This window comes from Oculina patagonica, chromosome 2, assembly GCF_052425735.1.
Source record: "Oculina patagonica isolate OP01 chromosome 2, crgOcupat, whole genome shotgun sequence".
Classification (NCBI taxonomy): Eukaryota; Metazoa; Cnidaria; class Anthozoa; order Scleractinia; family Oculinidae; genus Oculina; species Oculina patagonica.
The window spans coordinates 15,114,427-15,139,564 of record NC_135759.1 but is presented as its reverse complement, the minus strand read 5'-3'; the positions used below and the strand labels follow the sequence as shown (position 1 = coordinate 15,139,564).

At 38.4% G+C, this 25,138-nt stretch overlaps 1 protein-coding gene across 2 annotated transcripts in view; it reads left to right on the top strand.

Moving 5' to 3' along the window:
* The first annotated feature begins 195 nt into the window (after nt 1-195).
* LOC144643107 (uncharacterized) overlaps nt 196-25,138 on the top strand; it is a 66,521-nt gene continuing 41,578 nt past the window's right edge. For both annotated transcript variants that reach the window (XM_078502251.1, XM_078502250.1), the window contains exons 1-18: nt 196-1,228; nt 2,392-2,592; nt 10,564-10,683; nt 11,834-11,971; nt 12,165-12,227; nt 12,978-13,055; nt 13,521-13,580; nt 13,659-13,751; nt 15,719-15,847; nt 16,535-16,618; nt 16,717-16,776; nt 17,112-17,171; nt 17,277-17,345; nt 17,542-17,622; nt 18,095-18,163; nt 18,584-18,655; nt 18,958-19,023; nt 19,502-25,058. In XM_078502251.1, the coding sequence (XP_078358377.1) occupies nt 515-1,228; nt 2,392-2,592; nt 10,564-10,683; nt 11,834-11,971; nt 12,165-12,227; nt 12,978-13,055; nt 13,521-13,580; nt 13,659-13,751; nt 15,719-15,847; nt 16,535-16,618; nt 16,717-16,776; nt 17,112-17,171; nt 17,277-17,345; nt 17,542-17,622; nt 18,095-18,163; nt 18,584-18,655; nt 18,958-19,023; nt 19,502-25,058 (7,714 nt within the window). In that variant the 5' untranslated portion in view covers nt 196-514. The remainder of the gene's footprint in view (nt 1,229-2,391; nt 2,593-10,563; nt 10,684-11,833; nt 11,972-12,164; nt 12,228-12,977; nt 13,056-13,520; nt 13,581-13,658; nt 13,752-15,718; nt 15,848-16,534; nt 16,619-16,716; nt 16,777-17,111; nt 17,172-17,276; nt 17,346-17,541; nt 17,623-18,094; nt 18,164-18,583; nt 18,656-18,957; nt 19,024-19,501; nt 25,059-25,138) is intronic.

Genomic DNA, 25,138 nt, shown 5'->3' with positions numbered 1-25,138 from the left:
GAAAATTCCGAGCTCTTTTTAATTTAAAAATGTATGTAAAGAATTTTTTGTTGAAAACATCCATGGATTGGAAATTAAACCCCCCAAAACTAATAAGAATGATGTTTTGTTAAAAAAAAAATGGTTGCCTCTCCCTACCCCCACTGAAATAACGATACGGGTATTTTCCCGAGCGTGACAAAATTTACTATGCGTGTAAAGGTTGTGTGAAGAAACTATCCAGCCATAATTACTCGTGAAATTTTCCTTTTCTTTCAAACTGAAAAGATTGACACCACAAGCGACACCGTCATTGCATAAAGAATGATGTGGCCTGATGGAATTTAGCGCAGAAATTCTCGAGCAAGCGACAACGGCCGACATGTTTACTGGTTGTCATGAACCCAAGCACGAAGACGTGAACTAAGTCCTCAAGAATGCGTGTTAATTTTAAGTATGGATGAGTAAACTTTAACGAATACTACACCAACGCAGATGGAAGGATTCCAAGCGACAAAGTAGCTGCAAATTGAAAATGAGTAGAAGTCAATCTTGGAAGAATCTTGGACCCGAAGGTGAGAAAACGGTTGATCTGAAGCGTGCGAGTTCACAACCGCTCTACACACCGCAAACAACGGCAAGTGAGTCGAATGTCGCTACTGCCTCAAATTTATCTTTTAAGTCGAGCATGGAGGATATGCGAAGAAGAATTGTTCACCTTAACAAGGAGTTGGAACAGGAGAGAGTGCACTCTAAGAATCTCAAGAGAGACAAGGCAATAGAATTAAGGCAAGTTCGGGACGAAGAACAGAAAAAAGCTGCCGTAATGCAAGCCGATTTGAAATCAAAACTACACAAGGAAAAGATGAATGAACTTACGTCTTTGAAAGAGCAGTTGCACAAGGAGAAGGAAAAAGAAGTTATGCAGATAATAAGGCAAAAGGATGAAATGTTAAGAAGTGCTCAACAAGCTTGGGCGAAGGAAAAAGACGAGCTGAAATCGAAGGTTCGGAACGAACTTCGGGGCGAAGCTCGCGAAGACACCAAACGGGAATTTGAAAAGGAGCGCGGGAGATTAGAACAAGACATCGCAGATCTACATCGACAGAAACGAGAGCTAGAAGAAACATTAAAGCTTGTTCAAGGTGCTGATAAAAGGAAAATCGACGATATCCGCAGAATACATCACGAACATGAAGCAGAACTGGAGAAATTTAAACGAAATTCGTGGCAAGAGAGCCGACAACAGGTGATGTATATTTCATAGTACAAATTGTATCTTTTTCGTAATTGCGTCCACTAACGGTATGTCGATTAAATAACATCAACTTCCATTGATTATAAAGATCTCCAGTCAGATAATACTTTATTGTTTTGGATCACTACGTGACGTACTAATCCAGACTAATCGCGCGCCACAACTTGAGGTTTTATTGTGGAGCAGTTTCATAAAGGTCATGCAATGATTTGCCACTAGATAGTATATTGATTGTATTGTTTTGTTTGTCATTGTTGATGATATTCAACCCTTTCCTGTATCATCTTCAAAGAATAATGTAAGTCAGACCACCTTTGCAAAGCTATTTAAGCGGCTTTGTGTACAATTCGGGCTATAAACATACCCGCTGCAATTTACAATAATGTGACCTTCAAAATTAATAAAAATTAAATATAGCGTCACTGATTTCGTTTGTTTACACTTGGCTTGTGGCTTTCCGTAGTGTAGGTGGAGGTTTATTAAAGGATTTGTACTTGACAGTTTAATATTGCACATTTTTTATTTGATCTGTTTTTTAATCTACATGTTGTCAGTTTTAAGTGTGTTTAAATCATTGAGTTAAAAATCTGTAATTGGGCCATTAAAAAAATCCTACAACTCGAGATGTCAATCACATAATCAAAATATAGAGATAAAAAAAATACTAAATTCCTTCCTCAAAAATCCGGGATTTTTCTTTTTTCTTTGCAGTGAAATGCCATGTTCATAAATAATACTAAACAAAAACTCCCTTTGTGCACAATCCTGTACATTTCATTTAAAAAGATCTGCTATCGTTTTGACAGCTGGTGAGTGGTGTTAAAATGAATGATAGTCTTGTAACTGATGGAAATTAACCTGAAAAGCTTTAAATATCTTTAATTTAAAATTTTTCAAACCTGTTGATTTTATTTCTCATTGCCTCGCATTTATTAAACAAAAAGAACTAGAAATCAAACTGGTTTGAAAAAGTTCTAAACCAAAGATAAATTTAAATCACAGCATAAACAAAATATATACATGTACATTTCTACATCAAAATGTTTTAATTCTATTTTTATTTTAAGTGTCTAAGTGAATTCTTTGTATTTCTATTACCGGGTATATATACAGTTATATCACTAGAAAAAAATACATTTTGTGTAATTTTGCAGATGGCTGAAATTCGTCAGCTGCTTAACATAATTGAGCAACTTGAAAAGAAACTTGGCTTGGAGGCTGGACACTCAATGAGACTGCGATTAGAGAAAGACAGCTTGTCTGACATGCTTAAAAAATCCACAACATTTGATGCTTGGGACAGAATGATGTCATCTGGGAAAAGTGATGGCCAGGCAACCCCACCAGGGACTCCTGTAAGTACTTTATGTAATTTGCTCTATTATTTAGAATTAATTTCACCATTTTATAGGTTTATTTATTTGATTATTTATTTTAATTATGTACAAATTCGCCCTATGGCAGGTGAGTTCACAAAAGAACACTAACTTCCCTACAAGGTGGACCCACCACCAAACCATCCCCTGCTGCTATATTATTCTTTAGCAATAACAGACTGCTCAAGCAGCCCCCCTTTTGTTAACTATTGGGATGGATGCAAAAATAATGAGCCTGATCTTGAATAATTAGCTTGATCCTGCTTGCTATTTTTGACTGTCTGCCCTTCAAATTTTAAGAGCAAAAGAGAGATTGCTCACAGTCTATTTTAACAATATATAATATAAAAATTATTTACATGTATTAATTGTTTATTAAGGTTGGAACAGTCAGTAAAATATATTTAGGCAATAGAAGACTTCTTCCGTGTTGACATAGCCTCATCTAAACACGAGGGCGGTTGGGAGAATTCGAGACAGTTATGCAAACCCGAGACGCAGTCAAGGGTTTGCATAACTTTTGAGAATTCTCCCAACCACCCGAGTGTTTAGATGAGGTTATGTAAACACGGAAAAAAAGTCCTCTATTGCTTTTATAAAATATTTTTTTCAAAAATAATTCGAAAAATGAAGGGGATTTGGTTTATTTACTTCTTGATTGAAAAAGATTTTCTAAAAATGCGCATTTGACAACACATGAACCAATCAAAATTTGTGTTATAAGAATTCAAGTAGCATTTGTGGCAAGTAGCGCCGTGTCGATGAAAGCGATTCCACGTAAATCTTGCTGAAAAATACGGAAAGTTTGGCAAAAACTAAAAAAATACGGCTCTGTAAGGAAAGAACTTCAAGATGAGGAGTTTATTTAATTAAGCTGGAAATGAATGTCACTGTGCTTGATCGCTCTTGAAAGTGAAGTGAACTTGCCTGAATGATTTGGCAGCCTGATACAGTTAAAAAGTCTCATCGTGCCTTGTAAAGTTTTGCAGGATAATTAGGAATCATAGCACAAGCAGTGGATCTAGCGAGGTCGGTAGCAATGGTATGCATTCATTGTACAGTAAATTGCTCAGATAGCGATCTAAACAAGTCCAGTTTCTTCTCAGTACTGTCGTTTCCTCCGTCTTTGTGATGTGCTTCAAGCGTAGAATAAACCTCAAATTGTTCAAATCAAAGTTCACGACTATTGCCAAATATGTAACAGTAGAATTTGTATGCAGTGGAAGTCTCAGAGAAAATTAATACATTTTAAGCGTCATTTTAATCACATTTTAAGCAGATTTGCCGGCAAAAAGACAGCAACCGATCGGCCGTGCAAAGTTTGAATTTAAGCTTAAAGATGAACAGTTTGTAGCATATAGTTTTGTTTGCGTTGACCTATAATTTTTTTCCAATAAAGAATGTCTTATAGGGAATTTTACAGTAGTACTTAAATTCAAAAATTTACTTGAAAAATGTTAACTGCGCATTTTGTTGCATATTTTGTCTTCGCTTGAGCTCCCTCCACGAGCTCGTCTTCCTCACGATCATCGAAGCAGGCAAAGCGCTGTGGTTCTTCTTTCTCTTGCTTTTTTTCCTCGGGCTCATATGGGAAGAGAAAGCCGGAACACATATCAGATATTTGGCATTGTTTTCCATTTCTTAAATATTTGTACTTGAAATTACTTGACAAGTCTTTTTGGCAGTTATATAATGTTTTTAAATTGTGCTGCGAAACACAGAAAGCGTGACGTCACAACTGTGTTTACATACTCTCATCTAAACTCACCTATCGACCAATGAGAGCACACATACTATCTTAATTATTTTATAAATGCAAATGGTTGTTGGGTTTTGCATGTATAAAAAACTAAGAAATTTTAAAGACAATACTTAAGGTTATAGAGACAAACAAGTTGCAGCCAAATACTTCTCGCACTTCCTAAGTGTGCTTTAAATTTTCTGCTTCTTTTTTCAGCAAATTATACACAAGAAGCAAGTTTGTTTTTCCATAACATTACAATGAATAGTATGTGCTAAAACTTGTGATTTAGGTTACATGCATAATTTATAACTTGATGCTGCATGTGTTTAATATACTCGACACCCTAAGTATTATCAAACTATATTGAAATCAATCTACCTGTGGCCCATCAGGTGTAGAGCTTATCTCAGTTTTCGTAGCACAAAGCAACTGGGGATATTTCTACTCCTTCTTGGATGGGATGCTAGTCCATTCTAGGGTTACCCCCAGCATTAAATTTGCTGGTACCCATTTATAAATGTGCGTACAGGGAGGCACTATGGGATTAAAGTGTCTTGCTCAAGAACACAAGTACACATTTTCATCCCACGAAATTCCCCTTGCTTTTTTTAAGGGTCCCAAAGTGGGACGGCTGAAGCTTGGGTGTCCTACACCTTTTTCTGTGGAGCCTGGATCCCCATTGTTTTGCTGCTTGGGGCCCTGTGTTGCAGAGCAAGAAGTCCTGAGGGCATTTGTCATAGAGCTCTTAGCCCTTTTTTTTGGAGGGGGGGGGGGGGAGGAGACCTGGAGTCCAGTAGCCAGACCTTTTTTTAGTCCGGTCAGTTAGCACAAAAATCGTGACAAACTGCGTAAAAGCACCAAATTTGGCACAGTTATTCCTTTTGACATACCAAACGAATCTAGAAGGGGTGCCACGTGATTAAGCTTTCCGGGGGGGGAGGAGGCCCATAACATTTGCATAATGCCCTAACGCTAACATGAAAGCGAGGCTGTAGTATTCAATGTGTTTATTACGCACCCATTATGACGAATTACTTTGTGAAACAGCTAAAACACATTAAGCAGACTCAGTGAAGAGTTTGTGACAATAAATGAGGCATTTCCCTTGATCACGTGACATTCCCATGAATCTTTGCGTGCTTACTCAAATTTTTCTAAACACGTTTTTTACTGAGTCTGAAGCACATCGTTTTCGAAATTTTCCCTCAGAATTAGTAACGACATAGTTATTTATTGTTCTGTTTCTAAAGACTTGAGTTCTGGCAGCCTCCAGAACAGCCACAGAGTTCAGTGCACGGAAGGTTAGCCTTGAAGCATTTGCAGCGACCACTTGAACAACCTGTCCTGCATCCACACTTCAGTAATTCAGAACAAGCTTTAGCGGCTTCTGGAAGTATGGTCCAGCGGGGTCTCCATCTGTCGTTATCCATTTTCCAACCAAAGTCTGTCGGGAAGGGACAACTTGTTGTTCATCAAGAGACGTCCAAATGCTCGCCTGGCCTCTGTTGGAATGGTTCAAAAGGGAATCCTAACAAACAAAGAGATATCATTTTACATTAATCGACTAGAATACTTAAGTGTAATGATAACCAAAAATGCACAGTAAAGGAAATTTCTAAGTGGATCAACACCAGAAAGGGTCAGTTAAGGGCAATAATTTCTCCTAAATTCTTTCAGCATTGACTGAACAGGGGATAGAGCTAACGGTTGTGTAAGCTAAAAGATGGGTTTTTACCTCTGTCGGGGGGATGTTTTCCAGTGCCCTATTCTTTTTGGTAAAGAGTTCTCGTCGAGCCTTGTTTACATCAGTGGCGAGGCTGGTCCTGTCATAAAGTACCACCAAAAGGCGTTGCAGGACTTTAAACAGAGGGAAGTCGATCTCCAGTGGATTAAAGGGATTGTCATTCACATAAAGGAAAGCCTCTGTTACCTCTGGGTACGCATTCCAGGCCTCCCAAGCAGATTTCTTCCCTTTTCCCAGAAATGCAGACGTTGTTTCGCACCCCGTAAACGCGTGGAAAAATGGAAGCGCTCGGCATTTCTCTTCACCCAAATAATCGCAAATGCTGTTAACTGAAAGCAGCTGGAAAGTCTTTCCCATCCCAAAGGCGACCCAAAAGGTTGATCCAGGCCACGTTGAAGACAACATATGGAACTGTGCAATAAGAATTACGACAACGTCCGTGTCTACCGTGCGAACTAAGACACTTCTCCCTCCTTTAGCCAAAGCATCCTTAACGTGTACAAGAATCCGCGTGTCTGCTTCTTCATGATTGCAGCTCTGCATTTGTTGTCTGGGACAACTGGAGATGACATTTTCACCTAGAATGAACAAATAGACAATGATACACATAGTACGAAAAACCGTTCATCAGAACTTGAAATAGTTCATACATAAAAGGGGTGTTTGGACGATGAATACATTGAAGGCCCACTTTAAGATAGTTCAGTTAGCGAGTTACTTGAAGTTATGTAGACAAACTTGTCATCTGGAAAGGAAGCTGTTTCAACTTGTTTGGTTAAGAAGTTGAACAATTCTTTCTTGTTGGAGGAATCTTCAAGAAACGCCTGCCAATTCTGAGGTAATTTAACATGCCCAGCCACCTTTCGCCTCACACCTTTCTCTCTCTTCTCACGAGTAGCATCTTTAAGACTTGCTGAGCGATATTCATCCCATACAACGTCAATTCTTTTGGTGCTCTTAAGTTGGTTTTCCAGGAACGGCAAGAATGTGGAATCTGCATATTGTGAAAACGTCGAGACGGATGAAACCGGTAGCGCATGCACGATAGCTGCTCCATCAAAAACTTTCACGTCATAAGATGCCGGTGTAGGTGGTGATTCTCTGTTGACGCATGTAATCAAATCAGACTTTTTCCCGAATCGAAGGTTTCCAAACTCTGACAATGAAGGCGGATACGGCTGATTTTCATGCTTGAAGAACTCTTCAAGATCTCCGTCGCGCTGTTGGCTGGCAATGTACAGGCGACTAAATAGATAACGATCACTTGCTACCGCTGTCAACTTCAAGGACGCTTTTGAGATTTGCTTCGGCTGTTGACGCTTGAACAGTGGCAAGGAATTCTTCGAAATCGTATCGTGAATAGACACAGTTCTCTCCTTAATGACTTCTTCCACTTACTTCTCGTACTATCGTAATCCAATTTCCTGGACTGTGTGCACAGTAGCCACAACCGACGCATCTGCACAATTGCGCGTGTCAAGGGCAAGCAATTCAGGGCAGTCATCCTGGAAAGGGTCTCCCATTTCAGAGATTGTATTGACAAGATTCTTTACATGACTTTGAAAGGCCTTCTGTGTAGAAAGTCCTTGTTCGTGGTGTTCGTTCTTTTCATCAACACCTGGATCACCTTTTAACTGACTTTCGAATTCTTCCAACAATCTAGCGGTTTCCGGTCCGGCCACCATCCATCTTCTAAACGCTACTGGACTTTCTGTTAGACCCACGGCTCCACCTGACCCTTTAACACTTGCGTTATGTTGCTCGTGTGCCTGATCGATTGGGATGCTTGAAAACTTGTTCAAAGATTAGAAAGATTTAGAAATAACCCAGCATTTCTTGAGGTCGTCTTGAATGGCACCTGGCAAGCACTTCATGTCTCTTATGTGGATGGGTAGCCACCTTGCGTAATTGGTGTGATCTAGCGCAAAGAACCAGGGAGCAAGGGATTCCAAGGCTTCTACATACAGAGAGAAGTTGTTCTCGCGATGTGCTTTCACGAATGCCAGTACCGTGAGTTCCATTTGCATGATCAGGAACCAGAACTTGTATGTTGGACCGTTCTTAATCATTCCATCGTGCCACTTTTGGAACTCCTCGTCGTCGTGTTGACCGTCGAGTTTTGCAAAGGCAACATGCTGCAATTTGTGCAAAGCCACTGCTGTTATCTGGTGTGCACGCCTGGTTTTTGTCAAGTGCGCTACCCTGAGAAAGGAATCCGATGTACCGGTGGATGCTATTCCTGCCTCAGCTAGTGCAGTAGTCCAACCAGATGCAGCCAAAAGATCTCCGCACAAGGACCAAAGAGCCATCTCAATGTGGAGGCCACCTAGCATCACAACGTGTAAATTTTCTCCGTGTGTAGAAGGCCAGTTCCACTGTACAAATTTTGCGATGGCGAACAGAGGCTGGTCACAAACAGTGACAGGTATTTGACCAGGGTTTAGAAGCTCTGTTGCCTTCTTCATCACAACATACCATGTTTCATCATGGCAACTGTGGCGGCTTTTTCGTCTAACAATGGCAACAAGCTACCCAAGCAAGGCAAAGGATTGGACACAACTGTAACAGATGCGTGATATGCAGCCCATGACAGATAAATGCCTTTGGTGAGCTCTTCATGGAGATGTTGTTCACAGTGCTTCAACCAACAAGTTTCCTGTGCAATGGCAGTGGACAGCTGATTGCTGCTTGGGGTTTCCACACTAGCCCGACCAGTAGGAGGCACGTTAACTTCTGATGTCTTTACAGAGACGGGAGGAACTGATGAATACTCGTCAGGAAGTGTGATATCTCTTGAAGTGGTCCTGCTGGCGCAAAGACTCACTCCCTGCACTTCTTGTTGGCTAACTTCTGAATCTTGCTTCGGGAACTGGAACAGACTTATTCTAGTCCCATGAAATGACCCTTGCGCTGTTGTTGATGAAGGGTTATGGTCTATATTGTCAATGGCCCCAACGGTGAACAAGCCTCTTTGTAGAGAAAGAGGACAAACTACTCCAACAGACTTGAAATGATCGCAAACGGATGTAGCTAAACTGTTCATAATCTCGTCAACCCTGTGGTAACTCACACTTAAACCGAGTTGGTATAGCTTACATTCTTTTACAAGTCACATTAGATTCTAGCGAAAGCATTTTAACTTGAAAACAGTGTTTAATTTGAATTTAATTTCTGGTTATACTTACAGTTTACATAGCGGACCTCCGTGACGGCTGCAGTGACCTTCCCTGTCCCCTGACTACGCTTTGAAGGCGGGAAGTAAAGCGCATGTTGTATGGAAAAACCGCTGACTATTAATTAGCATTTATTGTTTATTGAATCACAAAAGTGATGAAATGTGGAGATTTTTATTTTGTTACTAACTTACAAATGGATGTGAATTTCATACGATTGGTTTACTGAATATTTTTCGTTAAAACATCACAATAAGTGAAAAGTTGGGGAAAATTCTATCGAAAAAGGCTTAATGATGAGTAAAAACCTGCCGTTTTTTACTATATCGGGCATTAAGTTTTCAATGCTGGGCAAAGATTTATCGATTTTGTTTCATTTTTGCTTTAACTTTACTTATACGAACGGTTTAAGCCATCCTGAAATTTTACAAAGCGAAATCTTTTGTTGCTCATGGTCATAACATGCCGAAATATGGTCTTGTTTACAAAAACTCCCCTCCCCTCCCCCCTGGGGGAAATTTTTGTGGCACCCCTTCTTAAATGATTTGTAATATCCTTAACTACATTTGTGCCAAGTTTGGCGCTTTTACGCCCTTTGTCACGATTTCCGTAAATTTTCTACCTAACTGACCGGACTATTTGGCCCAGAGCCCTGGAGCCCTATCCTTTTTGGGAGCCTGTTGTTAAAACATACATAACTTCAGCCTATAATGTTTTAGATGGGGGAAGAAAAGGAGCATGAATATGACTGGTGCCACCTGTAGCTCTATCAGAGAATTTGAGAATTTTCATCACAGTGACCTCAGAACCACAAGAAATGTGTATTTCAACAAGTAGTAACATTTATTAGAATTGTAAATTGGCATTTAAATATTACCTGATTTATAAATTGATATTATTAATACTTGCAGTCAAGCTAGGAAGTCCAATGAACTTAATTAATAAAACATCAATTTAAGAGAATTGTTTGTTTAACAAAAGGAAAACCACAAGCTATGAACAAAATTTATTTTAATGTATGCAAACAAAAGCTTTTGCCAAGGGCTGTAATGACTTAAAATAAAACACTACATGTAGAGATGTCAGACAGTGTGTTTGTTCCTGACCCATAAAAATCTTGAGAAATGGTACTAGCTGTGCACAGTTTATTTCATTTTTTGCATCCCACTGAAGTTAAAAAACATTTTCTTGTTAATGTTGTGACTTTTACCTTTCAAATGAGACATGAAATATTTCTGCCAAATTTAAATGTCTATACATCATGCTAAGTTAAGAGATTTTTTCCACAGGATTTAAAGGGTGGCAGTCAAGAATTAAGGATGCTTCAGAGAAAGAATGTGGAGCTGAGTTCTTTGGTTCGGAAGCTGGATGAAAAGAATCAACAACTAGCAACAAGAAATGCAGAATTGGTATGTTTGAAATACCTGTCGAAAATATGTGTGGTCATGTGCGAAGAACCTGCTATCAATGGCATCACTGCTTACATTAAAAAGTTTTAAATTTACTCATCTTAACAGTTAAGAGATCCTATTCATGATTGTATCATAAAATCCACTTTGAATTTTGAGCAGGGAATATTTTAATTTTATAACAAACTACAGTTAAGAGACATGTAAAAAGACCAAAGGATTTATGTCAATGTTTCTACTGTAATGACTATGTAATTTTAGAAACATGTACATGTAATTAAACAATATTTGAACAAAGAAAACTTAAGGGAACCTACATGAAACTACCAAAAATAAAATGCATAAAATGGGGGTGTTAAAAAATTATTTCCAAAAAGTCTGTTTTAGTATGACTTTAGAGTAAAATTTATTGTAGTTCTGTAACTTTTATTTGTTCTTGATATATTGTTCTTGCATGAATGGAAGTGATACAGTGTATTTGCTCACTATTATAATTATTTTGTGTATTAACAGTGGAATCCTGATAATTTGAATTGAAAAAGGTTTGCGTTATCAGGGTTTTGAGTTATTGAGGGTAAAAATTAGGAAGAAAATGACCTGGAGGGGAATCGAAAAAGGTTTGAGTTATTGAGGATTTGAGTTTTCAGGATTCAACTGTTATTAGTTTATTATTATAGCGACTAAGGTATGCATTCAGCTAATCTTCAGGGGGTCATTATTCAGGCAATCAGCAGATACTGCATAAAATCCAAGGCAAAAAGTTTTCGAAGTTTGAACTTCTGAAATTTTTTGCAGACTGTAAACTTTAATTCCACAACAATTTTAATTTGTAAATCTTGGTTTGTACAATCATGTAAACCTTGTGTTCCATTCTCAGACAGCTTGACTTTTAAACAGTAATGTCTTTTCATGTCTAACATACATGAAAGAAAAATAAAGAGACAGAAAAGCACACAAAATTTTTTACAGTATCCTTAAAATATCTACTAAACCTTTATAACTGTATGTAATGTGACTGTGGTTTGTGTGATACTAAAGTCTGTTTCTGAAAAGAAAAATCAATGGGATAGTTTAAAGACAGTATTATTGAACCCATAACATGTCCATGTACTAGCATATTTTTGTGATATTTGATATTATCTTTCAATAGCTTGCTGAGTTAGAAAAGCTTGAAAAGGACAGCAGAGATAAAAACAGGAAGCTTGAGAGAAAGAATGCTGATTTGTTGCAAACCAACAAGAGGCTTGAAAGCCGGAACAAAATGCTGCTGGATGAAGTTAACCATTTGGTAAGAATTAAAAGATTTAAGTATCTATTTAAGTCCTGTGTCTGCATGCACAAATACAAATTTCTTCAGATTACTTTGTTTCACCCAATTATCCATTTGTTAACTTTGAAAGGACATAATTATGTACCAGAGTCAGTTTTTTATCAACAAAAAAAAAACTTTTATAATTTTTTATTTATTATCACTTACACAGAAAAAGACTTTAACAGGAAGAAAGGAGAACTCTGTGAGACCAAGGGGGAAGGCAAACAAAGAGGTAAATGTTAAGTTGGTATATGACTGATCGGGCAATAAGTAGCGAAACTAAAATTAGTATTTGCTAGGTACTTGACAGGTTTACACCTTTTTAGGTAGAAGCTTGGAAGAGATATTTTGTGGTGTCAATGTTTACTCTATCAAAATTTTGAAAAATGTAAAAGAAAAGAACTTAAAGTTTTGTTGTACAGTCTGTGATGGAATGTTACTTATTAGTTCTGTGGTGTTAGTTGGTGACCCTTTAAGTTACAAAGAAGTATTGTAACTACAGTGTACATTGTAGAATATTGCCTTTAGTTTGTACAGGTCCCATCTGATGGGATGTTGATCAACAAGCCAGCTATGTGTACAATGTATATTTTTGCTATTTATTAAGCATGGCCAAGGAGTCCTTCAAGACTACCATGTTACTTCTAACAGGAGGATGGGGGGGGACACAGACACACCCACTTTATAACATTGTGTACAGTCAACTCTCGCCTTGCGGACACCCCGCTATTGCGGACGCTCGCTATTACGGACAAAATTCAGATCTCCGGCGAATAAGGTTTGACTGGAAATGACTCCCGTTATTACGGACTCTCGCTATTACGGACACTAAACGATGCCCCGAGCGTGTCCGCTTTAACGAGAGTTGACTGTAGTTGTTTAACAAAAAGGTAATCTGTATAATTCATGATCACTGTATATTTGTTTAAAAGAAAAAAAGAACAGACAGAACAATCTCAAGGAATTTTTTTTTTTTCTATAGCAGGATGAGCTTGGTAACTTGAGGGCCCAGATGAGAGAACAAACAAGAACTATTGCAGATCTGAAACAAAGCTTGATGGTGAGTAAAGTGATGACAGAATAAATAATTCCTAAAACTCAAGAGACATGTCTGTATCATAGAATCCAATAGATATTCAAAAAGGACTGCAGGGAAAAAAATCTGTGAATTGATTTAAAGGGGCTATGTAACGCAAATTTAGGCAATTTTGGCACTGACCAACCGGTCATAGAATTAACTGAAATACCACAATTTATAACGGTTTAAAACTATAGATGAACTCAAAAGAAACATGTAAAGGCCAAAAGGGGCATGGATGGGCAAAATTTATGAAAGTGTCATTTCCAGTGCTCGAAAAAAAAAATCATCTTTGTTTGTTATGTGGCCGTGATTTTGCCAGTAAAAGACTTTAATTTGCTCTGCCAATTTAAAGTTTAGAGCTCTTAATTAACAAAAATAAATAGAATTGTAAACTTAAAATTGTGTGACATAACTCCTTTAATTTCAATTGTTTATTTCATTCAGGAAAAAGACAGGAGGATTGAGCTTTTGAGAGGGAGGAAGAAAAAGAGCAAACGACAACCAGTAAGCCACATAAAACTGTAACATTATTTATAGGAATTGCCATAGAACCAGGCTTAATGGCAAATGTTTTATTTTCAGGCCAGTGTCACTTCATTATCAGCCGATTTCCTTCCTGTGACTGATGATGATGCCTTGTCAGTTCATTCTGACTTTAGTGAAGCTTCAGAAATGGTTAGTGTATACTTTAATAAAATGCTCCAGAAAATGTCCATACTCCCCTCCCTCCCTCCCTCCCCCCTTCCATTTAATAGTGCATTCCAATAAATATTATACATTGTTTAGAAAACTTAATTGGGAAAACAACTTGTAGCTTTACCTGTGTTATCAACTAGAGCAGGATCCATTTTCAATCATAACGTTTTGTATTTTATGATTTATTGGCCAGATTTTCATTTGGTTACGATGAAGATATTAAACAATTAAAGACAGTGTAGCAGAAATTGATACAAATTAAAGTAACTGCCTATTTAATTAAAAATTTAAAAAGGAAATTAAAAATTAACGAGGCATCCTTTTCAAACTAAATATAACTTAAGATTTGAGGGATAATATCTTTAAAGAAACAAACATTCAAATACAAGAAAACAAGCTACCAATAGCCAATTTAAAATCTGTTTGTACAAAAGATAAAAAAAAAACAACACAAAAACGTGTCATCATATTTATTGTCGAATATGTTTAAAAGTTATTAATAAAAGTCATCTAAAATTTGCATCCAGAAGCTTGTCATTTTGAACACTCTAATATTTTTGCCTCAATTGACTTAAAGAAATCCTTAAGTATAATTTCATGCCATTATATATGAATGTATATCCAGCTGTGCAGGTGTTAATTAGTTATGAATGATTTGGCTTGAATGATGGCAGCTCCTAATAATTATGCTATTGAAAAAATAGAAAAATGTAAACATTGGCATTCCAAGTGAGCAATAAACTGAAACATGACAACAGAAAATTGGTTCATTTGCATAAAAATTGCTTGGTTGACTTGAAATGTTGTGATGACTTGTTGAGGTAATCCATGCTTTCATTTACATTGTGTTTTGTACAAGTTAATTCCTTTTAGTACCTACACATTGTTCATGTAGGTATAGAGTTGAGCTGCGTTAAACAGGAAATTTGTGGCATCAAGTAAACAGATCATTCCTTTGTCACTAAAATGTGCCTAAAAGCTAACAATTGCTTAAACCAAGCTTAATTATGAGTCTTGTAACCAATGATAACATTTTGCGAAGTTCTCTATGTGAGAAAGACATTGGTTTGGTCAAATGAACATGACTTTTAATCATCTTTAAAAAGTTAAGATTGTTTAATAACTTAGATTTAGGTTATCATGGCTGCTTTAAATGGAAGCATGTACTGTTCAGTCGTCAGGCTGTATTCATGCTGTTGTTGTTGTCATTTAAGCTGAATGATTGCACACCATGTGTACTATTTTTCTCAGTAGGATTCTGGTTACAATTTATTCCTTCTAGTGTTACTAAACTGTAAAGTTAGTTTTAGCGTGTCATTAGTCAGTCAAAATCATTGTGCTGGCCTTCTAGAAAAATGATTTGAAAGTAGCTGAGGTTATGACACTTGCTTAGCTTTCTGCAATGATAACTCTCAGTAATTTCTGCCAATATGTAACAAGGTATAGCAATAATAAATCAAAGTTTCTTGTTCCATTCACAACAGTGCACAGTATTTCAATGTAAGACTGCATTTCTCAACCCTAATAAATACTCTTATAGTGAGAAACAGAAATCTTATATCTCCTTACATCAATACCTTGCTAAGCAGACAGACATCAACAAGGCCAGGATTAAATTATTAAGTTAATTATGTTTCTACATTGTGAGAATTGACCAATATGTTTATTGTAAACAATATGTGGGAATCACCGTAGGAAACCTGATTAAATTTTTATATCTTGAGAGTAAGATCGAGCTGACCAAAAATAGATGCAAAACTGGATTATGTTTGTATAAGGTACATGTATAGACTGGTTAACTGCAAGGTTAAAACTTGTTTGATAGTTTACTTATGTCAGTTTGTGGTTGTTGGTATTAGTGATCTCTTCAATTATAACCTGTTAATTATTTGTCATAAATGTTAAATGGCTACTGACATTAATATTGTTATCTTTGTTATCTTAAGTCTTCAAGTGATGATGTTGACAGCAAAAGAATAAAGAAGCTTGCCAAAGAGTTGTTAGCTTTAGAACGGGCCTATGCACTTCTACAAGCTCATGTCGGCAGTGCAGTGGATGCTGAGAGGGATGAGATGGTAATTATTTGTCATGTATGAAGCTCAATATTAAACAGTTTAACTTCTTACATTATTTATTTTGCAGTACTTATCAATGTTGAGTTTCTGGCAGTATTGTTAACTGAGCCAGTATTTTATAGCTATCCTTAACAAAATCAACTCATTAGAAACATTTGCAATATAATCAATATATTGTTGCTCTCACTGATAAATCTGATGGTTCTTTATGAGCAAGATTTAGATGAAAAGTTGGATATAATTGCTTCTTTCTTAATCATACAACAATATTTTGACCTAAGTTTCACAATATTCACAGGGTTCGTACGCGTCTTGAAAACCCTTAAATTTCAGGAGTTCGATTTCGAGGCCTTGAAAGTCCTTGAAATTGGTTTTCAGTCCTTGAAAGTCCTTGATTTTTTTATTAAACGTCAAAAGCCTTCAAGGCAATGAGAAGACCGCCAAAATAAGTGATTTTTTAGTTCTTTAGCAAGCACATCAACAGCATAACAGAATGGAAATCTTTGATTTGGGGTAAATTTCTCAAACGTGAAAAAAGTCCTTAAAATTTCCAAGAAGGGTCTTGGGAAGTCCTTGCAAAGTCCTTGAATTTTGGCCTGAAAACGTGTACGAACACTGTATTCAGAGGTTCTCTTTAGAGCAGTTTTGTCTGTATAACTAATGAAGAATTCAATTTGTTTTCTACAGGAGAAACAGCAGCTTCAGTCAGATTTACTTGAGAGTCAAGCAAGAATTCACGAGCTTGAGAGGATGATGAATGATAGTGGACAGGTACCTTCAGTTTCAATGACTTTTTCGTCTTTAAGAATTACACAGTCATATTATTATTTTTATACTGTGGATAAATATGACAGATGATACATTTGCAGGGAACTGGGTCAGAGGAAATGACTCAAATTCAAGAAGATAACAAGGCTTTATACCAAAAGGTACAATATGTATTTAATTTTAACTGTTAAATAGAGGTATGTACGTGTCAATTAAATGGACTCTCTTTGACACAAGCATTTTTTTGTGTCTGTTTACTAAACTGTAAACAGGAGTTGATGGAGGAGTCAGAACTTAAATTAGTATACTTGTTATGACATCATTTCAAGGGATAAGTATATTAAGTATTATGATTTGAACTAACCCTTTGAATTTGACAACTCCATTAATATGACCAAGTTATTTATGGCCTGTTAACTGCACTTGTTTCTATATTGCACAAATGTTTTTATTGGAAGGATTTCTCTATAATAATTTTCATGCTGTTTTTTCACAGCTTGTGGCAGCAGAGAAAGCCCGAGATGACGCACAAGGAGAACTGGCTAAATATACTGAGGTAATGATCATTAGCTGAGCTTCTGAGAAAATATTTAATGTGCTGTAACAAATGGCATGAGAATAATTATTTTTAAGGCTTGTCTTGACTTTTGTTGTTGTTTAGGACATGCGAGAGCTACAGGGTCAAAGAGATCTCCTGGAGTTTGAACTGGAAGAAATGTCACAGTTATCTGTAAGTTAATTTCTACTCAGGTACAACTGAATTAGAAGCAAAATCATTTAAAGAGAAACACTTGATCAAGGATAACTCCAAATTTCAGATTTCTCCGCTATTGAGTATAATGCACATGTATGTAGTGCAAGTAATTTTAAAATTCAGGGCTCACATGTCAATGTAGCTAATATTATTGTGTGATACACTTTTTCAGACTGCTGGATCAGAAGACTGGGATTCCAGAAGATCCAGAAGCAACAATGGTTTTGAAGCATCTCCGTCACCTAGGATGATGGTCAGTCACTTAAATGTTACGTGTAGTGACAGGGGTGAAAGACTGGAAAATTCGCTGCCAGATATACATGCTCCTGTTGTACCTTCATATTCAAAAGCTTTAACAGAATCACGTTCCCCAGAATGTTCGCTTGCTAAAATGTATGCTATTTACAAGGCTAAAAGGTTAAAAATTGTGAAATTAAAATGTTGAAACCAAACGTTTTCAGCTGTTTGCCATACCGTACGCACACATGCATATACTCCCCCCCCCCCCCCCCCTATCTTATGTAATTTCCGTTCGGAAAAGAAATAACTTGTTTGTTTAAGCTGGGGCGGAATCATTGGATCGTTAGCCCCTCAACGATCCTACGCTTGTGGAATGTCTGTGTTGAGGAGAGAATCACATTGCTAACACAATTACATATAATCTTTATCAATTTTATTATAACAGCCTCTGGTAGTAACTAACTTTTTTTTTCATTATTATTCAGAACAATGATTTTGCCGATCTTTCGTTGGAGGAAATCAAAGCTTGTCTGGAAGAATTAGAAACAGAGAAGGTAGGGAATACAGAATATAAAGTGTAAAAAATGCCAGTGTAAATGAAGGGTTAGTAACAGTCATAGGAGAACATGCAATGAAGTCGAAGAAGTCAGGGAAGAGAAAGGCGGCATCTTTGTGCGTGCACCTCCAGTGTGAACCCTATATAAGTCCTGTGCATGCTACACACGCTGTGTAACCTTCAAAATACCAAGGAATGTCCAGAAACTGTTATAACAAGTCGCAACGTACTGTGTCTAAAGAATGCTTTTCTGGTGAAACCTAATTTAGCACTCAGTTGCGGCAGTGAGATTAAGAAATAACGAAGCAGATACTGTTAAGCAAAAATGAATTATGATTTTCAGTTCATTTTATAGAACACATACTTTATATAGTGCTTTTTCATTTGTACATCACTACTGATGTTCTCCTTTTTTTAGGAAAATGTGTTGTCCCCGATACAACAAAGTGCCCTTAAACAAGCTAGGGTGATGTTGGATTCAATGGCTGAGGTAGGGAAAAAAATGGTAGTCAAACACAGTTGAATCTGTAGATAACTCGAACCTTCGAGGGGCGAATCGAAAAAGGTTGGAATTGTCGGAAGTTTGGAGTTATCGACGGTAAAATTAGTAACAAGATGGCCTGCGGGGGAATCGAAAAGGGTTCGATTTTGCGGGAGGTTTGAGTTATCGGGATTTAACTGTAGTATTATGTACTCTGATAGTTTGTCATACGGTACATTTATGTGTCACCCCAGTCTACTAAACTATTTAGTTTTTAGTATTTTACTAATGTTTGCCCTCTCGTCGTATAGAAAATCAACCACATGGAAATTACAGAGTCTGCATTGAGGGGCAAAGTCCGCGACCTAGACTTGGGTGTAAGTTGATAAAACGTTCTTTTGTTCTATTAATATTAGTAGGTGCTTCGGTATCCCTGTCAACCTAACATAGTCCAGCATCATACTTCTCCAAATGATATTAATACAAAGTGACGAGAATGAATGAGCTGATTATTAACGACCAGTACTAAACGCTATATGGACTTATAGAGAATGGTTATTCATTGGCACAATGGCCCAAGATTTGTTATAGGAGGTTAACGCCAATACCAATTTTCACTAGATCAATACGTTTACGCTAGCCTCCTTCGCAGCTATAGTTGCTGTCATCATAGTGCTTCTCCCATAAGATGTTGAAGCGTTTCAACCCAAGTTAGAGCTGTGAATAAGGAACATTTTTATTCCTTTCCCGAGACAGTTGTTGTAAAAAATCATCTTTGTCAATGTTATATCATTTAGATCGAAATAAAGTCGTTTTCATTTATCAAGTGAAATATTTTTTTTCTTTTTTATTCAGTACAACAGCGAATCTTTGAAGTCCGAGTTTGACGAGTCAAGGAGCTTATCAGTGATCACATGTGACCGAGAGACGCTCACAGACCTTCAGTGGAGCGAGCTTGATGATATAGAAAGCTACAGAGACCAGCGACTGGAAGAGATGGATCACCTCAAGCATGCAGATCTACGAGTCCCTACCGCAGACACGTGCTGTATGACGGATCTGGTCTGGGAAGACTTGGTCAGTATGGAAAGCGTGTATAAAAAATACCTGAATGGCTTTCCAGAGGGACTTGGGGCAGATAGCGGCCAGTTCGACCTGGAAAAGGACGATAAAGAATGCATGACTGATTTTGTTTGGCAAGATCTGGTAGAGTTGGAGGAATCATACAGAAACCTTCTTGAAGATTTGTCAGCGACTGATGGAAAAGGTAAAGGTGAGGTAGAAAAAGTAGATAATGAAACAATGACAGACCTTGACCGAGATGAGCTCGAGGAATTAGAACGTAGCTATCAAAGGTATCTTGAAGAAACGCCGCCAATAAAATCCAAGGATGATAGAGAAACAATGACAGAGGTTATTTGGGAAGAACTTGTTGAGAAGGCAAACAATGACATATATTTGTCTTTAAGCAATGAGATTAATGAGAAGACGAAGGAAAAGGAAGCTGATAAGAACGAAATAGGTGTTACGACCGACCTCGTTTTGTCAGAACTTGCTGAGATGGAAAGTAAATACTTAGAATGTATTGACAACGCTCGTGAAGTTGAATCGCAGTTAGATGCAGAGAAAGAAGAGGTTGTGCACTCTTCAGTCGATCTTGTGGAGACTTTACCTGAAGTTGTGCTGGACACATTCCCAGAAGATGTAACTTGTACAAAAGATCAGTGCGAGATGACAGAGTTGAAATGGAATGACATCGTCAACTTGCAAGACAAGTGCTCTAGTTATGAACGTGATATGGAACAACTGGAAAAGAAGCTTGCCGTCTTGGCAGTTGAGAAGTACGAAAAGAGCAGTTGTACTGAAATGTCTTTCACAGAGATGTCTTGGAATGACATCATCAACTTACAACACAAGTGCGCTGGTTACGAACGCGATATCGAAGACCTGGAAAAGAAGCTTGCCCTCTTTGCAGTTGAGAAGGATGAAAAGAGCAGTTGTACTGAAATGTCTTTTACAGAGTTATCTTGGAATGACATGATCAACTTACAACACAAGTGCGCTGGTTTTGAACGCGATATCGAAGACCTAGAAAAGAAGCTTGCCCTCTTTGCAGTTGAGAAGGATGAAAAGAGCGTGTCTACTGAAATGTCTTTGCAGGATCTCGTTAATGCTAGGTTCAATGTTGAGATGAAGGAAGCTGAAACAATGACAGATGTACCAGAGATTTTAGACAATGAGGCGTTACCACAGATCGTGCTGGAGACCTTTCCAGGAACGACGGAGACCAAAGATGAGTGCGACATGACAGAAGGTGTGTGGGAAGAAGTTGAGGACCTCAAGAACACCTACAGAGATTACAGGCAGAACTTGGAGGAGATGAAACACAAACTCGCTCAATTTGAAGTGGAGAAAGACGATAAGGAGAGCATTACAGACATAGCCATGCAGGATCTCGTAGACTTGGAAACCTTGTACAAAGATCGTCTGCATGAGGTGGATTCTGATTCAAACTCTCTACTTAGTCATGCTGAAAAAGAGTCCACAGAATGCATGACAGAGCTTACTTTGATCGAGATTTCAGAGATGGAGGATTTCTACATAGAGAACGCAGCCAGTCAGTTGGAAACAACACTCACAGTGGAAAAATGGGAGCAAGAGAGCATGACTGATGTCACTTTAGATGACATGCAATACCTGGAGGAAGTACAAGAGCTTTATAGGCAGAAGGCTGACAGTGCTGTGGAAAAAGACGAGAAATGCACAGAAACGGATCTGACAATTCTTGATGTAGACCATTTACAAGAAGTGGAATGTGCCCATCTTAAGTCCATTATCACTGAAGAAGAGACAGAGAGAGCTGACAAAGGTACCACAACAGACTTAACCATGCCTGACCTCGAGCTTCTAGAAGAAACTGGAGAACTTCATCAAAGTTGTCCCGTCCAAAAATTGGATGCCCATGACAAAGAAGACAGATGTGTGTCTACAGAGTTGACGGTTGAAGATCTGAAGTACTGGGAGGAAGTGGAAGCAGCCCACGAGGAGTGTTTGTTTGACAGGGAAGAAGAGAAAAAGAGAGCCGGAATAGAGAGCGGGGAAAAGCAAGATGTGGAAATCATGACAGAATTCACGATGTTGGATTTGCAATATTTGGAGGAAGTTGACGCAGCACACGGAGAATGTTTACAAGACAAGGAAGAGGAACTAGCAAGTGGAAAGAATGATGTTGAAAAGCTTAGTGTGGAGATCATGACAGATTTGACCGTCTCTGATCTAAACTACTTAGAAGATGTTGAAGCGGCTCATGAAGAGTGCCTTATCGATAAACAATTCGAATTTGAAACGGGAGCAACTAGTGCTGAGAAGCAAAATGCTGAAATGATGACGGATTTGACTGTGTCAGATCTTCAGAACTTGGAAGACAAACAAGAGAGATTAGAAGCGTTAAGTGTTGAGAAGCAAAATGCTGAAATGATGACCGACTTGACTGTGTCAGACCTACAATACTTGGAAGCTGTTGAATCTGCCCTTGCTGATAAACAGGAAGAGTTAGATGCGAGAAGTGTGGAGAAAGAAAGTGTAGAAATTATGACAGACTTGACTGTGTCAGATCTAAGCTACTTGGAAGATGTTGAAGCGGCTTATGAGGAATGCCTTGTCGATAAACAAGAGGAGCTGGTAGCGAAAGAGTTTGAAGTGGAAAAGGAAAGTGTTGAGGTTATGACAGATTTAACTGTGTCTGATCTTCAATACCTGGAAGATGTGGAGGCGGCTCATGAGGAATGCCTCGTCGATAAACAATTCGAATTTGAAACGGGAGCAACTAGTGTTGAGAAGCTAAATGCCGAAATCATGACGGATTTAACTGTGTCAGATCTTAAGTACTTGGAAGGTGTTGAGGCCGCTCACGAGGAATGCCTTGTTGATAAACAAGAAGAGTTAGAAAGCAGCACAACTAATGTCGTGAAGCAAAATGCTGAAATGATGACAGATTTAACTGTTTTCGATCTTCAGCACCTGGAAGAAGAGTTAAAAGCCAGAGCTAGTGGAGTGGAAATTGAAGTTATGACAGATTTAACTGTGTCAGACCTAAAATACCTGGAAGACGTAGAAGCAGCTCATGAAGAGTGTCTTGTTGACAAGCAAGAGGAATCAGAAGCGAGAGATTCTGCAGTGGAGAGGGAAAGTGTAGAAATTATGACAGATTTAACTGTTTCAGATCTTCAGTACTTGGAGGATGTCGAGGCAGCCCATGAGGAATGCCTTGTCGATAAACAATTCGAATTTGAAACGAGAGCACATAGTGTTGAGAAGCAAAATGCTGAAATGATGACTGACTTGACTGTTTCCGATCTTCAGGACTTGGAAGAGAAACAAGAACTATTAGAAGCGTTAAGTGTTGAGAAGCAAAATGCTGAAATGATCACGGACTTGACTGTGTCAGACTTACAATACTTGGAAGCTGTTGAATCCGCCCTTGCTGATAAACAGCAAGAGTTAGATGCGAGAAATGTGGAGAAAGAAAGTGTAGAAATTATGACAGACTTGACCGTGTCAGATCTTCAATACTTGGAAGATGTTGAAGCGGCTCATGAAGAATGCCTTGTTGATAAACAAGACGAATTAGATGCTAGAGCTGTAGAGAAACAAAACGCAGAAGTTATGACGGATTTGACCGTGTCAGGTCTAAGCTACTTGGAAGATGTTGAAGCTGCTCATGAGGAATGCCTTGTCGATAAACAAGAACAGTCAGAAGCCAAAACTGTAGAGAAAGAAGATGCAGAAATTATGACAGATTTGACTGTGTCGGATCTGCAATACCTGGAGGATGTTGAAGTTGCACATGAAGAATGTTTGCTCGACAAGGAAGAACAATCAGAAGCTAAAGTAGACCAAAAAGAAAGGTTGAGTGTTGAAACAATGACGGACATGAATGCTAATGATTTAAGGAGTCTTGAATCTGCTGCCTCTGACCACGAAAAACGTAAAACACCGAAATGGAGAAGATGGTCAAGGTCGTCGTCATTTGATCATAGTGATCATAGCGATCATAGCGATCATGAACACGAGAAAAGCAAAACTCCGAAGTGGAGACGATGGTCAAGGTCGTCTTCGTTAAGCGATCATAGAGATCATGTACAGAGCAAGAATACTATGACTGATATGACAGGCAACATCTTGGAGTATTACGAAGATATGGAAGTTCTCTACAAGGAAACGATGGTGGAATTTGACGAGTTTAAAAGAGCTCATTCTGCGGAGAAGGAGGAGAAACATGTAATGACAGATGTGACCATTGAAGATTTGAAATATTTGGAGGAAGCAGAGACTCGCCATGTGGAAAAGGAAATAGAAGATAAGGAAATTATGACTGAACTTGCCCACGACGATTTGGAGTACTTGATGGAAGTGGAAAGTTTGTACAAAGACAGCGAGCTTGATAAAGAGTCTAGGGACATGGATGGCAAGAGTGATGTGGAGACCATGACAGAGCTGACAGTATCCTACATAGAGTATGTGGAGGAAGAGTTTGAAAGGCTGAAGCATGAACAATCACAGGAGACAGACTCATCTTGGGTTGTCATTGAACCTGGAAAGGAAGACAAGGACGTAATGACCGAGCTGACCGAATCTGAGCTGCAGCACATGGAACAGTTCGAAGTTCTGTACAAAGAAAGCGTTGCTAGCGCTGCAGAGCCAGTTAGTAAGGAGAATGCAGAGGCCATGACGGATCTCACAACTGCTGACCTGGAATACTTCGAGGAAGCTGAGAATCTCTTGAAAAAGATTAACAGTGACGGTGGTGACCTATCAGGGATGCTGGCACCTAAAGATGACAAAGAAGTAATAACAGACTTGACAAGCTCCGATATTGACTACCTTCAGGTGCTGGGAGATATCTACGGTGATGAAAACAAGGAACTTCCAGGTAATGGTGAAGTCGAAAAAGATGACAAGGAAACAGAGACGGAGTTGACAATTGTAGATATTAGAGATCTTGAAGATCAACTGGAAAGTGCAACAGAAATGAGAGCTACACCTTCGTTTAAGGAATTTGTGCATGAAGATTTCCAAGCTGAAACACTTGTTGATTTGCAGTCTGAGATGGATTATCTTCCAGTTTTGGACGAGCCTGAGTTCATCTTGGACGAGGACGAAGAAGAGGACTTCCAAAGACAAGATATTGGAGTCATGACAGAATTAACATTGCCTGACTTGGAATACCTTGAAGCAAACCTCAGTGATGGCGTCGTGGAGGTTACTCCAGAGCTAGTCGAGACTGGTGTTCAGTGTGAACTGGAGGATCTTGGATCACTGTTGGAAGAGCTGAGCAAGGAAGCTGAAGAACAAGGCGAAGATGTCCCGTCGTGGTTTGTGACTGCCTTAAAAATGAGACAACCAGACGGAGGTTTGTGCTCAGTTTTGTACCTCATGCATGTGCATGTGCCCGATCAGTTCACTTTGCACTGGAGAAGCATGCTTGTCCTA